An 18346-nucleotide genomic window follows, 5' to 3' on the forward strand; every position below is an offset into this window, starting at 1 on the left:
CATTTTCCTCATAATAACTCATAAGATACCCCCCAACACAGCTAACTAAATCATTCCTTGATGTTACCTTTCCTAGGTGTGTCAGTGTCACACTGTTTTTACAAAATATACAAGAAAAATTGTAGAGAGGCTTCTAATTTTCCACTTATTTTGTTAGGAAAGACCAAACAGGTAACCCCTTTTTATTATGCTTTAATAATCATTTTCTTTAAGATACCATTAACCTTTGATAAGTACCTAACTTTCTCTCTTTATTTTTCCACATTTCAGTGATTGCCTGCTATTTCCTGCTTATTCTTCATTGCTATTTCTCCATGCTGTTGCAAAATAATTCATAGCATTCAAAGAGGAAGAAAGAGTGAATGAACATAAAACATAAAGAAAAAGAGAGCAAAGACTTCCTAGAAACGAAGAAAGGCAAGAACCAATTTTAACTCTAGAAAAGAAAGGAGCTAATAAATATCAATGTCTATAAATTTTTTAAAAGTTAGGAAATGCTGCTGCAGTGTGCTTTACAAAGACTCGGGATAAGGTATGCAAGGAAAGGGGAAGGTATGTGACAAAAAGGAAACATACCAAACCTTATGGGATGCAGCAAAAGTAGTGCTTAGAGGGAAATTAGACATGAAAATATCTTTATTGGTGAAGAAGAAATTTCTCAAATCAATAACCTAGCTTTAAGGATAGAAGGAGAAGAGCAAACTAAACCCAAAGCAAACACAAAGATGGGCATAATAAAGAACAGAGCACAAATCAGTGAAGTCAAAAGTTGGTTCTCCAGAAAGATCAACAAACCCGATAAACTTTTAGATAGGTGGACCAAGGAAAACAAATAAAACTCAAATTACTAGGATCAGAAATGAAAGAGGAGACATCACCACCAACCTTACAGAAATTAAAAGGAAAATAAGAGAAGGTATGTGAGCATCTCATGCCACTGCCCTTCGCTGGGTATTGTTTTGTTATTTGGCTCCCCTGAGTAGGACACAGTTCAATTTTTTGATGAGTGTATGTGAGGGATAGAAAATATTGTGGGGAAGGGCACTAAATTATGCCTGGGCTGAAGCGCATGAATGATCTCTAATTTCACCTCCTCTGAAAGTACTCTCTCTCATTGGCTATGTCACCAGGCCTCGAAGAGAGGAAGAAATGAGTCCTGTTGTTCTCCTAAGGGTGCTTTCTGCCGCATCTTAGGTCACTTAACACTTTTATAGGGCATCACTGGTAAACCCAGGAAGCATGCTTCCACAGACATTTGAAGTTCTCCTTCCTAATTTTGGTCCTGCCTTTACTTTTTTATAGAAAACAATGTAATGATTTTTAGCAAATTTATAGCGTAGGACAGTCCAATTTTTTAAATATTTCCATTACCCCAGAACATTTCATGCCCATTTCCTTGCATTTAGTTGGATTTGTATGGGTCTTGTGTACCGCCTTTTCCTTCATCATCCCTTCCTCTGCTAGCTCCTTCACTTCCACATTAAAAGCAAAATAAGGGAGTGAACATTACGTAGATTGTTCACCATAGGCCCAGTGCTAGGCTGGGTATTTTATATTTGTTATCTAATTTTTTACAAGTTTAATCCTTGCTCATCTTAGAAAATTGAAAGAACAAAGTGTCAACAACCTCAAATAAGTATATATTTGTTTGATATGTCTTATGACTAGTCTACTTTCTAATTTACTACCTTCTGTCTCCCCTCTGTGCCTGTTTCTTGCTGACTCCACTTCACCCCTCTCACTTCTGCCCCACCTGACCCCACCCTTATCCTCACTCTTGCTGAGGAAACGAGTGATACTTCAATTAGCAAACCCAACAGACAGTTGGCAGTCTGCTTCTTTAGTTCCTGGTTTCATTGCTGATCTTCTAAGTGCCAGGCACTTCCCAGGTGTTCAGAATGGAAAGAGGAAGAAGGGATGGTTGCTGCCTTTAGGGAGCTTATAGCATGGTGGGGAGACATCCCCTTGAAGAGACAATACTAATGCAGAGTGCTAAATGCCATTAGGGAAGTGTTCAAGTGGGGTCTGGTGGGAGAAGGCTTCCTGGCAGAGGTGACACCTGGGCAGTCCATGAGGAGGTGGAAGTTCAAGGCAGTGCCATGCTTGTATTAGGTCTTACTGTGTAAAGTGCAAGAAGGAAGAACCAAGCAAGTCCTGAGGTAGGCAGGAGGTGGTACATGGAGAGTTCTGCACACCATGCCCAGAGATGGGGAATCTGATGCAGCTTACCTGGGTACTCTCGCTCTGGGTCTCATACTGGGCTGTGGTTGAGGTATCTTAACTTAGGACAAGAACTTCAATTTCATGAAACAGATCAGATTAAATATTTGCCAAAGTCAAGCTCACAATATGGAGCTGGCATAGAAAAACAAGTTTTTGGAAGATATTTAATTTTTTATTTCAGCGTGCCTCCTATTAATTTAGTGAATTATATGGTATTATTCTCTGTACCTCCCCTGCCCTTCAAAAAAAAGTGGTCATTGGTGTCTTTGCTCACCTTTTTGAAAACTTTTGTTTTAAAGGAGAAATTATGTAAAATATTTTCAAAAGGCAGTAAGATAGCAGACTAGTGCATGACATATCCAATATATTTGGTCCTTGGGATTGCTGTAGTCATACATAAAATTCAACAAATGATGCAAGAAACTCTAAAGATTACTAAGATAGATGAGATGGGTGGGCTTTATGCTGATGTATTGGTTTAACCATGGACAGACATCACCAGGGTTGGATTAGACGGAAGAAATGAGGAACTAATTAATATGTGTTAGCAAATTCAAGAAAAAAAAATCAGCACAACCCAAAGCCCGAAGAAGGGTGATTTTAAAATCTCATTTTTTTCTCAATATTTTGCATTTAATGTATTGATTTCACTAGTTTAGAAAACTCTAAACAGAAGGCACGTATTATCCAACATGGTGAGGCCAGTGGTAGAGTGTGGATGACTCACATTGTTCACTTTGTTCAAAGAGAGATAGGTGATAATTTTTCACTTGTAAATTTTTTATTCCATTTCAATGAAAGGGAGAGAAACACTAGTATCTTCCAAAATTGAAAAGCAAGGGGCATCTGGCTGGCTTAGTTGGTAGAGCAACCAACTCTTGATCTCAGGGTCGTGAGTTGGAGCCCCACGTTGGGTGCAGAGTTTACTTAAGAAAAAAAAAAGTATCAGTGTATAAAAAAGAAAGGGCATATCTTTTGTCCCCATATTTCAGTTTTATGAGTTTTTTTAAGATTTTATTTATTTATTGATGAGAGACAGAGAGAGAGAGAGGCAGAGACCCAGGCAAAGGGAGAAGCAGGCTCCATGCAGGGAGCCTGACGTGGGACTTGATCCTGGGTCTCCAGGATCAGGCCCTGGGCTGAAGGCGGTGCTAAACCGCCGAGCCACCAGGGCTGCCCAGTTTTAGGAGTTTGGATTGGATAAATATGCTAAGAGAAATTTGCATTTTATTGCACTTAAAAAATGGGTACAGTAACTCAAGGTCAAGATCATGTTCTAGGAAGAGAACTCCCTCATCTTCTAGGCACAGGCAATCAAGAAGCAGATCAAGAGGGAGATCACATTCTAAGTCAAGGAGTAGGTGATGATTCAAAAGTCCAATACAGAGAAGATCTCATTCCAGAGAGAGAAGTAGAAGGTCAAGGAGCACCCCAAAAGCCAGGGACAAAAAGAAAGAAGATCAAGAAAAGGACCGTTCCAAGGGAGACAGAACATAGAGACTCCTAACTCTGGGAAATGAACTGGGGGTGGTGGAGGGGGAGGAGGGTGGGGGGTGGGGGTGAATGGGTGACGGGCACTGAGGGGTACACTTGACGGGATGAGCACTGGGTGTTATTCTGTATGTTGGTAAATTGAACACCAATAAAAATTAATTTATAAAAAAAAAAAAAAAAGAAAAGGACCGTTCCAAAACACCACCAAAAAGTTATAGCACAGCCAGACATTCCAGAATTACAAGCAGAGAGAGACAACAGTGAAGTATGAGTGGCACAAGATCTCCTAAAAAGCCTGGGTCGCCTAAAAGGAAAGAAAGTATCTTTCTCATCATCCCCTAGGAGACAAAAAGGAGAAGAAGAAAGAAAAAGACAAAGAAAGAAGCAGAGATGAAGGAGAAAAATCAACAAGAAAGAAGAAGAAAAGGAGAGATAGGGAAAAGGATGATCAGGAATGAAAAATCAGAGAGTGACAAAGATGTAAAAGTCACATGGCATTAGGATGAGGAGGAACAAAGGAATGACAGCAAGAAAGAGAGAAAAGAAGAAACCAATAGAACCAAGTTCTCCTAAAACAAAAGAATGTTCTGTGGGAAAGCGAACTGGTGATTCACGAAGAGAATCCAAAGTGAATGGAGATGATCATCTTGAAGAAGACATGATTGTGAGTGGCCAAATATTGCCTCCTTGGGGGAGCCAACTGGATTCATGCACCAGTGCCGTTCCTTTGTGTGATTTCTTAATGCTGCATTTGTTCGTCTCAAACCTAGATGAATACAGCTCTGAGTTATAATGGTTACATAGCTGATAGTGATATTAGCTATTTACATTGTAGCGCTTGTGGAAAATGATTCAGGAGTATCCAGTCTTGACAGGGTGAAATCTGATTGTGTAACCAAGCGGTTTTACTATTCTGGTGCTGCTTCATAACAAAACAAATGCTTCGTGTATCTACAGAAGGCATAGATTGTTTATGTTGTATGATCTCCTTATATTAAGTTCAATTATCATATTTCTAGAATTTGACTCATTGCGGTAATAGAGCCATATAGGAAATGCACTGATTCCATGTTAATTGTGGCGGGAATATCCTAAATGTTATTAAAATCCTCCAACATGATGGATCTACTTACGGTCTTGTTTGCTGACATGACAAATTAGCATTACTATAGTTACATCAGAAAATGAACATTTGAAAGAGATCATCCTTTAAGCCTTGTGGTCAAATTGTGTTTTTTGTTTAACTTTAAAAGCTTATACATGCATTCACATTTTTGGATGGCCTACTAGCCTTTAATTATAGAAACAAGATTTCAAATGAAACTGTCTTTGGTGGTAAGTAAATAGCATAATTTGAAGTAGAGTTGTAGGGCAACCCAGGTGACTCAGCGGTTCAGCCCAGAGTCTGATCCTGGAGACCTAGGATCGAGTCCCGTCAGGCTCCCTGCATGGAGCCTGCTTGTGTCTCTGCCTCTCTCTGTCTCTGTGTCTCTCATGAATAAATAAATAAAAAGTCTAAAAAAAAAAGTATTCTGAAGTAGAGTTGTATATGTTTTCATTAAGGTGTTTGGAATTTTTTTTTCTTGAAATAATTTATTTCACCTCTACATCAGTGAAAGCCATCTGCCTACCCTGAATCCATCTGTAAAAGAAAGTTATCTCTTGCCCTGATTTTCAGTTTTCCATCCTTTTATTAATTTGTTGTCATCTCAGTGTTGCAAAAAGGGGGTAGTACATTTTAAATTGACCTTCATTAAGCTTTTAAAATAAGACAGATCTAGTTTATAATATACTTTTTATTTGATCTCAAGCATAAAACCAATGAATTTGTTAGTATTACTGCCATAGTAATCTAATCCATACAGTGATCCCATGTGAAATGCAAAATAGGCAACTGTTTTCTTAGTTACAGGAGTTTCAAGCTTCACTTTTGTGCAGTAAAAACTACAGTAAGGCTACAGTCTGCCATGTTGATGTACAGTTTCTAAAAATGTTTTACAAGACTTTGATAATAAAACCCTTACACTATTTCATGTCCCTGTAAAAAAAAGTGGGCTCAGTAAATATAGAATATAAAAATAAGTCAAGAATTGGCTTTTAACGGTTGTAGGTAGCTTGGAGTGTAGTTAAATCTCAGTGTCTTTCAGAGTACAGGTTGTGCCCTGATCCATGTATTGACTTTGTGGAAATCAAGTTTATATACACTTGTATCTAATCCAGTGCACTCCACTTAGGACAGTTCATATAGAAGGTCCACCCAAAGATCTGGCCTTTGCCCCACATCCCTCCATGGTGTGAAAAACTGTCCCCTGAATTGTTGGATGTGCCATTTCAGTTATCAAGGGAGGACCCCTGGAGGACAACTACCGACTGAAGCAATTCCATTTTCACTGGGGGGCCATCGATGCTTGGGGCTCTGAGCATACTGTGGACAGCAAATGTTACCCGGCAGAGGTATGTTGAGCAGCTTGGGAACAGTGACAACTGTGAAGTGGGGATAGTGCTGAGTTTTTAAGACAGTCTCAGGAACAATCAGGTGATACCGATAAATGCGAAATAGCTCCCTCGGGCATATTTGATTATTCCCAGTTTATACGTGTAAAAATGATAATCTACTCTCATCCCAAATGATAGAGCAGAAGTGAACCTTCAGATCCTAAAATGGGGAGGGGGCACCTGGGTGGCTCAGCAGTTGAGCATCTGCCTTTGGCTCAGGGTGCAATCCTGGGGTCCTGGGATCAAGTTCCACATCGGGCTCCCTGCGAGGAGCCTGCCTCCCTCTGTCTATGTCTCTGCCTCTCTCTGTGTGTTTCTCATGAATAAATAAATAAAATCTTTAAAAAAAAAAGATCCTAAAACAGGGGGGCACCTGGATGGCCCAATGGTTAAGCTACTGCCTTTGGCTCAGGTCATGATCCTAGGGTCCTGGGATCCAGCCCTGCGTTGGGTTCCCTGCTCAGCAGAGAACCTGCTTCTCTCTCTCTGCCTCTCCTACCCCCTGCTTGTGTTTTCTCTCTCTCTTGCTCTCTGTGTCAAATAAATAATTAAAATATTTTTTTAAAAAAAGATCCTAAAACAATCCTTCTAGAATTCTAAGCTAGGCTCAAATTAAAGCCTGAAGTTATAACCGAGGCAACAATGCAGGGTCACCAGGTTGAATTAATCCAAGTGAGAATTGGTAGCAGCCTAAATGAAGGCTGTGGCAATAAAATTAGAGAAAAAGAGCAAGATTTAACAAGCATTTCTGAAATAAAAGCAACAGAACTTGGAGGCAAGGTCCATTTCAGGAGAGACGAACAAGTGAACTGTGACCTTGAGGGTATATTTGGGAAACTGGGTGATGATGCATTTATGAATGATGGACAAGAAATAATTTGTAGGGAGGAATAGGAAATGCAAAGGGAAATAGAATTTCTTCTTACAATTTTCCCCTTAATTTAGTTTTAAATGATACCTTAAAAAGAAACACGTGTGGGGACGCCTGGGTGGCTCAGCAGTTGGGCGCCTGCCTTTGGCTGATCCAGGTCGTGATCCTGGAATCTGGGATCAAGTCCCACATCTGGCTCCCTGTGAAGCGCCTGCTTTTCCCTCTGCCTGTGTCTCTCATGAATTAAAAAAAAAAAAAAAAAGAAATGCGTTTTAAGTGGTTATCCCTCAAAGAAATTTGTCTTCAACTCTTGTCTAATTCCCATGGAGAGAATCTATTTCTCTCAATATAAACATCCCTCCTTAAGATGCAAATGGATTTTTGATATGATGGTTTAATGCAAATCAGAATGGGAATGGACAGACGTTACTCCCTCACTGAACTATTACTCACCTTGCTGTATTCGTTTTATTTTTCTCCAGATAAATCCCTCTATTCAGAAGTAATATTAGGGGCACCTGGATGGCTCAGTCAGTTGAGCGGCTAACTCTAGATTTTGGCTCAGGTCATGATCTCGGGGTCCTGGGATCCAGCCCCATGTTGGGCTCCACACTCAGTAATGAAGTCGGCTTGAGTCTCTCCCTCTCCCTCAACCCCTTCTCCCTCACCAAGATAAATAAATCAATCTTTTTTTTTAAAAAAAGAGGAATATTAATTACTGTTCCTGCATGCAGTTCTTCCTGCTATTTATTTCTATCTCATTTTGCACCAGATTGGTGTATTTTCTTTTCTCAGTGGCATTGTTTTGGGCGAGGAAACATGTTAAAATATGATGTGTTGAATAGGGCTGTTTGCTTTGGAGTGATCCTGTATGGTCCTGTGTCAAACCTGCTTTTAATGGTGTTTCAGCTGCACTTGGTACATTGGAATGCAGTCAAATTTGAAAACTTTGAGGATGCAGCACTAGAAGAACATGGTTTGGCTGTAATAGGAGTATTTCTAAAGGTAAGAATGTGATATTAAGATCTGAGGGGCAGCCTCTCAGCGGTTTAGCGCCGCCTTCAGCCCGGGTTTTGATCCTGGAGACCGAGGATCGATTCCCACGTCAGGCTCCCTGCCTGTGTCTCTGCTTCTCTCTCTGTGTGTGTCTATCATGAATAAATAAATAAAATCTTAAAAAAAATCTAACTATAGTGAGGTAAAAAGAAATAATGATTGACTTGTGGGATCACTATGTTGTACACATGAAACTATTGTAACATTGTGTGTCAACTATACTTCAATTTAAGAAAACAAGAAAGAAAAAACAATGGTTAAAATACAAGATTGCTATGAATATATTTCAAACGGTATAAAAATGCAGTCCAATAGAGTAGTCATGAGCCACATTACGTAAATGAGCTCTTGAAATGTGGCTATTTTGTGGAACAATTTTTAATTTTAATTAATTAAAATTTCAACACAAGAACTGATATCTGAATGGAGCAGGGGTACTTTTCCCTGCAGGCACACTGACCCTGTCAGCAAACAGCCTGCTCATTTGTTCTGTGTCTACTTTAATTCTGTGATGTTTATAGTGATCTAAATTACCAGTTTAAGTGTAGTTTAAATAGGGTGATTGATTTGTTTTTATGTAATTACCAGGTGGCTAATTTTAATTCACATTCTGTTACTATTTCAAAAGTGAATGTCAATTGTTTTTAATATTTTCTCATTGCTCCTTCTTTAGTTAGGCAAACATCACCAAGAACTACAGAAATTGGTGGATACCTTGCCATCAATCAAGCATAAGGTAATACTATTCTCCCTAAATCACTTGAAACTTATCTTACATTTGATCTCAGAGTGGAGACGTTGACAAGGCACTTTGAAAGTTGCCTCGGAAGACAACTTGCCACTTAAGATGCATCTGTTGAGCCCCTGGTCCTGGGACACCTTGAAGGCCACAGAAGTGATTCTGTTGGTGGGCACTGACCTCTGGTTTTGCTGCCATGCCCCAGCGCTCAGGGACTCGGGAACACAGCGCTGTCCCCTCCTCTGCTCCTTCTGAGTCCCTGTGGAAGCACCCAGAGCAGCCCTGTTGACTCTACCTGCCCTCTCACAGGCAGGGGGCAGAGAAGAGTCTGACAGAACCTTGGCTTGACTAGCTGTAAAGAACAGTTACCCATATCCTTCAGGATCTACCTTTGTGCAGGCCCCAGGGTTAACTGTCCAGTATTCAGGATCCCAAAGGGGCTGTTCCCTGGGGGTCCACATCTTCTCTCTCTCCCCCCACCTCCACCCACCTGGCTGTCTCCCCACTACCTCTTTCCCTCTTCCCCTCCACCTCCCTCTTTTTCCTCCCCTCTTTCTGTCTCCCCTTTCCTCCCAGGGGCCTGGCTCCCCTGAATTTGCATTGTGTTTTAGAAAGGAGAACTCTATTCCTTTTTCTTGAAAAAGGGGAGCCTCCTTGTTCATGCACCAGCTACCACCTGATGCCTCCCAAAGAGGTCAGAGCAGACCACCTGCAGCAAACTCACTAGACTGGGCAGAGAAGGTGGTTTTTGCCGTGTTCCCGTGGAGGACTGTCAGGACTATACTGTTGTCAATTATGTCTCAATTAAAATCTTTTATGTCTCTTTTTTAAAAAAGAGAACCTTGCACAGTGGATTATATGTAGGAACAAAGCATGGGTGTGATTCTGTCCTTAGGCACCCAGAGGTACCTGCAACTCCTCTGGACCAGTGCTGGTCCCCAGCCTCCCCAGGAATCAGGGCCTTGTCTTGCAATTCCTGAGTGGTTTTCGCGCTGAATGATAGTTTCGGTGACCCCTTCTCTTGGCCAGGACACCCTTGTGGAATTTGGGTCATTTGATCCTTCCTGCCTGATGCCTGCCTGCCCAGATTACTGGACCTACTCGGGGTCCTTGACTACCCCTCCACTCTCTGAGTCTGTCACCTGGATCATTAAGAAGCAGCCCGTAGAGGTTGATCATGATCAGGTATGTTCTTTCCACATTTCTGTATGAGGAAATGCTAGTCTGTCCCTTTAAAACAAGGCTGGGCTCCAACTTTGGCATCCGTTGTTAACATCTTGTAATGCTTATACATTTTTATTAAAATGTGCTAACATCTTGTCTTAAAATTTGGGTATAAATTAGAGAAGGCTTCAAATCAACTAGAGAGAAGAGTTAAAATTGAGGAAACAAGGTTTTTACTTTCATATTTGGCAATGACATATGTCTTATGCATTGTGTATTTTATATATAAATATGAATCTCTATATAAACAAGACCCTTTTAAAAGGAAGAATGAAGGCTGGAAATGAATGTGCTCAAAACCCTTTAAAATCCTATGGAAATTTTGCTCTGGAACTTCAGGATAAAGACAGAATCCAACAATGTCCAGAAATTCTAAGTCAGATGTTTTGAATTTCAGAGTTTATTTTCTTTTTAAAAATTAAGTTTAAAAAAAAAGTAAGTTTAAGTGGTGATTACTATGTCAATGCACAAAATCCTGTCTAATTCATAATTTAACTAAGTTACAATAATACTTGTATATGCTTGCTCTATGGGCTTTTTATTAATTACAAAGCATTTTCACAAGAGCAAGAGCTTCTAAAATCTTTTTTATGAAGCCAGGATAGCTGATACCAACATCCATCAAATCTTGCATCAAAAAATAAAGATTGAAAAAAAATTAAGATTGAAGAAATATATATATATATATATATAAAGATTTATTTTTTAATTTAGAGAGCGAGGGGCAGAGGGAGAGAGAATCTTAAGTAGGCTCCACACCCAGTGTGGAGCCCGATGTAAGGCTCTATCTCATAACCCTGAGATCATGAACTGAGCTGAAACCAAGAGTCCGGTGCTTAATCAACCTCACCACTTAGGTGCTCCTCTGAAGAATATATTTTAAAGAAAGCAAAAACAATATATGAGAAACAAGCTAGCAGACAAGGATGCTTGGGTGGCTCAGTTGGTTAAGCATCTGCCTTCAACTCAGATCATGATCCCAGGGTCCTAGGATTGAGTCCCATGTCATTGGGCTTGCTCAGCAGGGAGCCTGCCTTTCACTCCTTCTCTCTGCCTATGTCTCTGCCTCTCTCTCTCTTTCTCATGAATAAATAAATAAAATCTTTTTAAAAATTTTAAAAACTGAATAGTGAATTTTGCTAATGCCTTTTAACATATGGAAATGATTATATGATTTTTCTTTTTTTAAGAATTTTATTATTTTTTAAAATAATTTTATTATTTTTTAAATTTATTTATTCATAGACACACAGAGAGAGGCAGAGACACAAGCAGAGGGAGAAGCAGGCTCCATGCAGGGAGCCCCATGTGGGACTCGATCCCGGGACTCCAGGATCACACCCCAGGCTGCAGGCGGCGCCAAACCGCTGTGCCACCAGGGCTGCCCGATTATATGATTTTTCTATGTAGATTCACAGATATGATGAATTATACTAATATCATTCCTAATAAGGAACCATCCTTACTTTGTTGGAATACATACTACTTGGTTGAAGTGTATTATTTCTTCTAGTGTACTGCTTGCTTCCTTTTTTTTTTTTTTTTTTGCTTACTTCCTTTTTTTAAAAAGATTGTATTTTTTAATTGTCAGAGAGTGAGCAAGAGAGCACAAGCTGTCATTGGGCTCGCTCAGCAGGGAGCCTGCCTTTCACTCTGCCTGCTGCTCCCCCAGCTTGTGCTCTCTTGCTCGCTCTCTGACAAATAAAAAATAAAATCTTTTTTAAAAAAGGAAGCAAGCAGTACATTAGAAGAAATAATACACTTCAACCAAGTAGTATGTATTCCAACAAAGCAAGGATGGTTCCTTATTAGGAATAATATTAGTATAATTCATCATATCTGTGAATCTACATAGAAAAATCATATAATCATTTCTATATGTTAAAAGGCATTAGCAAAATTCACTATTCAGTTTTTAAATTTTTAAAAAAGATTTTATTTATTCATTCATGAGAAAGAGAGAGAGAGGCAGAGACATAGGCAGAGAGAAGCAGGCTCCATGCAGGGAGCCTGATGTAGGACTTGACCTCGAGACTCCAGGATCACTCCCTGGGCCAAAGGCAGACGCTCAACCACTGAGCCACCCAGGCATCCCCAGTTTTTAAATTTTTAAAAAAGGTTTATTTATTTGAGAGAGAAAGAGTGCATGTGCAGGGAGGGGAAAGGGAGAGGGAGAAGGTTCAGCAAGTTACTCACTGAGCTCAGAGCCCTAGCCCAGTTGCAAGGCTTGACTCCATGACCCCAAGATCATGACCTGAGCAAAAACCAAGAGTCATATGCTCAACCCACTGTGCCACTCTGGGGACCCTCAGTTTCTTAAATGTTTAAATAAAATAGAAATGAATGGATATTTCCCTAAATTGATAAAAGGGATTGCTCTCAGTTCAAAAATAAATAGTATGCTTAATATGGAAATATTATTACCATATACAATTTTGTATTATGTTCTGGAAGTAGCCAATATGATTACACCAAAAAAGAAAAAACACATTAGAGAAACAATAAAAAAAAAACTACCTCAAAAATAAGGTAATTCAGTAATTAGTGGTGTATAATACTAATTTATAGAAATCAATACATGTAATATATATAAATCACAATCAGTTAAAGGATATAATGATATAAAGTTATAATGGAAGAATGAACACTATTTATAATGGAAACAAAAAGATAAAATGCCTTGAGGTAGGCTTAACAAGAAAATTTAGCATATAATCTTAAAACATCCCTGAAGGACACAAAAGAATTCATAAAATTGATACCATTCTATTAAATCAGAAGACAGCATAAAGACGCCTTTGATATCAATTCTCCTTCAGTTGTTTTTTTTTTTAATTTTATTTTATTTATTTATTCATGAGAGACACCAAGGCAGAGACACAGGCAGAGGGAGAAGCAGGCTCCATGCAGGAAGCCAAAGTGGGACTTGATCCCAGGACTCCAGTATCACGACCTGAGCCAAAGGCCAATACTCAACCACTGAGCCACCCAGGCGCCCCTCTCCTTCAGTTGTTATTCTCCATAAGTTTGATATGGTCCATTTACTTTGCCAATAGGATTTCTGGATAGATGTGCTATTTCTAAAATCATGCAGAAAAACGAACAAGCATAAATAGCCAGGGAAAATTCTGAAAGAGAAAATGAGAGATGAGGTGGGGGTGGGGGGCGCCTGGGTGACTCAGTGGGCTAAGCGTTTGACTTCAGCTCGGGTCATGATATTGGGCTCCTGAGATAGAGCCCTGCCTCTGGGATAGAGCCCTGTCTCGTGCTGTCTCTGGCCATCTCTCTCTCTCTCTCTCTCTCTCAAATAAATAAATAAATACTTAAAAAAAAAAGGAAATGAGAGCTGATTAGATCCACATATTTATAAAGCCTCAATAGTTAGTAGTGTGGCCCTGGCAGACAAATAAAGAGATCACTGGAGGGGAGAAAGTGATTAAGTTCAGAAATACATCCAAGTACATATAAGAATTGAGTTTGTGGTAAAGGTAGCATCTCATTTCAATGGGGGAAAAGATGAGAGTCTCCCATAAATGCTGTTGAGGGACAACTTGTTAGACATTTGGGGGAGAAAAGTTAGATCCACCATTCAGACCTCAAACAAGAATATATTCCAGATACATTCAATGTTAAAAACTCCACCATAAAAGTGCTAGGACAAGCATAGAGAAATCTTTTTATACCTCCAAATAGAGGAAGCTTTTCTAACTATATATCAAAACCAGAAGTCCTAAAGAAAGCAACTAGTAAATTAGACCATGTAATTTTTTTAAATCTGTGTGATGAGAACTACCAAAAACAAATGACAAAATACAGAGCTTAACTGTCCATAAGCCTGGGCTTGGTGGCGTATACGTTTAGTCTGTGTCTATACTTCATATTTAAAAATTGACCTAACACTGAAAAATAAATCTGTAAAATCAGTAAATCAGAGGGTCAGTGGCCCATGTGAGGAGGTTTCAAATGAAATCTCAATACAGAAAACTCAGTAAGAAAAGAAATGTTAGCTGCCATCTATAATCCCAGTCACCTGTCAACGCAATCAGTGTTGGTCATTGGATAAATCCTTCTGGTTGTTTGTCTATACAGATAAACATAAATCCTTTTGGTCTTTTATCTGTATAAATATACATAAATTTCTTTTTTTGAAGATTTTTATTTATTTATTCATGAGTGACAAAGACAGAGAGACAGACAGACAGATACACACACACACACACACACACACACACACACACACACACACACAGGCAGAGGGAGAAGCAGGCTCCATGCAGGGAGCCTGACATGGGACTCCATCCTGGGTCTCCAGGATCAGGACCTGGGCTGAAGGTGGCGCTAAACCGCTGAGCCACCCGGGCTGCCCAAATATGCATAAATTTCTTAACCAAATGGAATCATTCTGTACCTACCATTTTGTTCCTCTTTTTACTCAATGGTATGTGGAACATTTTATAGATAATAACATTATCTCCAACATCATTTTTAGTGACTAGATATAGTCCATTTTATAGATCTAATGTAACTTATTATTGATATTTGAGCTATTTCTAATCTTGTAATTAGCTGAATAAAAATAAATCTTAACTACTTGGACACATTATTAATTTATGAGGATATATGTGTAATTTGCATGTATAGTTACCATGTTTGGTACTTGCTCCTGGTCACAGTCCTGCCTCTGCAGCTGTACTTGACCTGAAGTCTTTGATCCAAACAAATCTTCACATGCTTGCCTACTGTGCCTTCACACTGTCCTCTCCATAGCTGCAGTGTGCCTGAGTGAGGAGAAATGCTGTGAAAAGATTTTATGGCCTGGCTTGAAGTCAAGTGTTCCAGAATATGGTTGCTCAGAAAGCCAAGGGGTGAATGATGCCATTGCCATGTTAGAGAAGAGGCCCTTGATTTGGGGCTGCTCCTTTTCATCTGAGCTGCACTGTCCAATCCAGTAGCCACCAGTCACATGTCACCATTTAAATTTAAATATAAGTACATTAAAATAAAAATCAGATTAAAAATTCAGTTACAGGGCAGCCCAGGTGGCTCAGCAGTTTAGCGCTGCCTTCAGCCCAGGACGTGAACCTGGAAACCCGGGATCAAGTCCCACATCGGGCTCCCTGCATGGAGCCTGCTTCTCCCTCTGCCTGTGTCTTTGCCTCTCTCTGTGTCTCTAATAAATAATTAAAATCTTAAAAAAAAAATCAGTTGCAGGGCTCCTGGCTGGCTCAGTCAGTAGAGCATGCAACTCTTGATCTCGGGATTGTGATTTCGAGCCCCACGATGGGTGTAGAGATTACTAAAAAATAAATAAATGAACCTTAAAAAATTAAAAATAAATAAATACGTAAAAATTCAGTCCCTTAGTTGCACTGGCCACATTTCAAGCACTCAGTAGCCATATGTGGCTTGTGGCTACTGTAATGAGTCATGCAGAAGACACTTCCATCATCACAGAAAGTTCTCTTGGACAGTGCTGGCAGGGGGCATCCCACTGCCTGTTAAGAAGATACTCACATGTACCACCTTTCCCACAATGCCCAGGTCTGGAGCAATGAAAATACATTGTATTAATGATTCGGCTACATTTTAAAGAAACGAAACATTTTTGGCACTGTTACTATAGGTATCAGTCCTTCCCTATATTATCCTGTAGGCTACTTATTTTCCCCATTTAAAGATGGGGCTCCTGGAATCAAAGATAAAGTAACTGGTCCTTGGCAAATGGCCAATATATGGGGGACTGGGCCTTTGACCCCCAGTCTTCAGACCCCAAGTACCTCATCGGCTTTACCACCTCCTGTCACTCTCCTCCCACACATTTTATTCCCTGTCCAGCAGAGAAGGCATTCCCACCCAGAAATAAGTTGTTTTGTGTATTGTTGGCAGAATGTTTCACAATTGTAAAACTGAAAGTAATTTATTCATGAAGTTAAGCTGTTACTCTATTGAAATTCTTTATGCTTCCTACTTCTATTCTAGCTTGAGCAGTTTCGGACTCTGCTTTTCACATCAGAGGGGGAGAAGGAGAAAAGAATGGTGGACAATTTCCGCCCCCTCCAGCCCCTGATGAATCGCACTGTCCGCTCTTCCTTCCGTCATGATTATGTACTGAATATACAAGTGAAACCCCAGTCTTCAACTAGCCAAGTGACCCCCTGAGATGCTCATATCTGGGCAGTACTTTGCTTTAATAAATAATAGCTTTTTAAAAATTGCAACTAGACTATTTGAAACACCTGCATTTAATAATAATTAGAGGCGTGCATTTCTTGTGTAGCAGTACTCTCATGAGTCTTTGAGGAAAGCTCTTTGGTAGACAAAGTTCTTAATTTTATTGATAATGATGTTTAACGCTGAAGTAGCAGCAAGAGACTCAAGTTTCTCCTACAGCAGCCTGTTGATAATTGTAATGTCTTTTCATGTCTGATATTTCTGAGTGTCTTTTTATGTTTATCAGTTAGTACTTCTATAGAGCTATAAGTAGGGATGGTAATCAAAATATTGAACAATTGAACACAGACACTGATCCTTCAGAAGGCAGGCCTCTTAGAAATAGCCTCAGAGTCCAGGCTGGTACTTCCTGGCTAGCTGAACATTGGCCATGGTTTTACATATATTTTATTTCAAAACATGAATGTATATTCTTTTATAAGGCCTTCTCAATGAATATATTTGTCCTGACCTTTCATTGTCATTCATAGTACGTGATATGCTTACTTACTTACCATTAACTTACAAGATAGAAAAAATATTTTGTAATTCAAAGAAAACAAGAATTTATAACTAGGAATCCATTTCCACTTTTTTTTTTCTATTTTCACTTCTGAAGATCAGATATATTACTTCAAGACTTGATCATATGGAAAGCGTATGCAGAACATTTTAAAGAAAATGCTTGAAGGGCCTAGAATTTAAAATTCTTTCATGACATATTTATAGAAATCTTTTTCAAAAGACTAGTAATATAAATCTATAGTTTATAGTATTATTTTGCATTGTTTGTACACTGTTTCATAAAATATAATATTTTCCACTATGACAGAACCATCTTGGCCTCATGGCTTCCCTTGAACTGCTGAACTTTATTACATTGTTCTATGCAAGGCAGGTGCTCAACTTCCCAATTTATACAATAGCTTAGAAGACTTGCTACAGTAACAAGGAGAGAAACTTAACAGGCTAAAATCTAGAGAACTCTACATATTCTGAGGAATCCATGCTATTGCTGCCTTTGCTTTTAAATATCTTGGAATATTTCTAGTTGCCTATAAGCCTGTGTTCAAACTCATATTGCATTTACTAGTAGTATTCCTTTCATTAGGATGCTAATCATTTGATCTGCAAAGGCAGGGTTGGATGAGTAAATTTGACACTACTGAACTCTACACTGAAAAAGGTTAAGATGGTAAATTTTATGTGTATTTTACCACAATTAACAATAGATAATACATTCAGTAGGAAAAAATAAGCTTGGAGCTATATGTATAAGTTTGGGGAGCTATGTGCTCTTAAAAAAGGGAGAGGATGAAGGCATTCGCTTCTAGAGTGCATTTCTTTTCTGGAAAGAAAATGAGTAAAATTCTTAAAAAGATAATTGTGGGGGGAAAATGTATATCTTAATTTTATTTAATTGATCTGTTCAAACCACAGTTACCTTTAAAAGGGTAAACACATAAGATATGCATTTTCCAGAGCACATGGGCCTTCTTCCTAGGCCTTTTGTAAACTCCTGGTGCAAAATTATATTGCAGTGAATCTTCCAAATTGGAGTGAGAACCAATGGACCAATGCCTGATTTGCCCTTATATCTTAGAGCTACAAAGGTTGTTTTTATTGGGTGTGTCCAGTTTGCCATACCTGATTCAGTTGCACCTGGTGTTCTGGTGTGATTAACAGCGTCCTCTCACTCTCAACCATGTCATGGTTTGCATAATAAACTCTTAGTCACCTTCTCCATGGAGGTTATAGAAACTGCCTTAGGGAAATGTGGTCCCTCCTCCTTGCCCTGTGCCTTAGTCGTATGACCTCCAAAGGGGTGCTGCAGATTCCAGGGCTACTGATACACCCTAACAAGAAACTTTTTGTCTTTTGTGCTTCCAAAAGTGTTTTACTTGTGTCTTCCTGAACTCAAAGGGGGAAAATGGACTTGAGGTCTGTCAAAGGGCTTGAGAAAGAATTTTGTATTAACACTGCTCCTCATTTTCATTAAATACTATAATAAAATGCTTTCTTTACAATATCAA

The 18346-nt window shown here is 39.3% G+C and overlaps 1 protein-coding gene and 1 pseudogene across 2 annotated transcripts in view; both read left to right on the forward strand.

Moving 5' to 3' along the window:
• CA5B (carbonic anhydrase 5B) overlaps positions 1–18346 on the forward strand; it is a 59551-nt gene extending 41205 nt beyond the window's left edge. For both annotated transcript variants that reach the window (XM_055337855.1, XM_055337854.1), the window contains exons 4-8: positions 6053–6171; positions 7994–8089; positions 8814–8876; positions 9909–10064; positions 16083–18346. In XM_055337855.1, the coding sequence (XP_055193830.1) occupies positions 6053–6171; positions 7994–8089; positions 8814–8876; positions 9909–10064; positions 16083–16262 (614 nt within the window). In that variant the 3' untranslated portion in view covers positions 16263–18346. The remainder of the gene's footprint in view (positions 1–6052; positions 6172–7993; positions 8090–8813; positions 8877–9908; positions 10065–16082) is intronic.
• LOC129517610 (serine/arginine-rich splicing factor 11-like) lies at positions 2197–4870 on the forward strand (annotated as a pseudogene).

This window comes from Nyctereutes procyonoides, unplaced genomic scaffold, assembly GCF_905146905.1.
Source record: "Nyctereutes procyonoides isolate TBG_1078 unplaced genomic scaffold, NYPRO_anot_genome, whole genome shotgun sequence".
Lineage (NCBI taxonomy): Eukaryota > Metazoa > Chordata > Mammalia > Carnivora > Canidae > Nyctereutes > Nyctereutes procyonoides.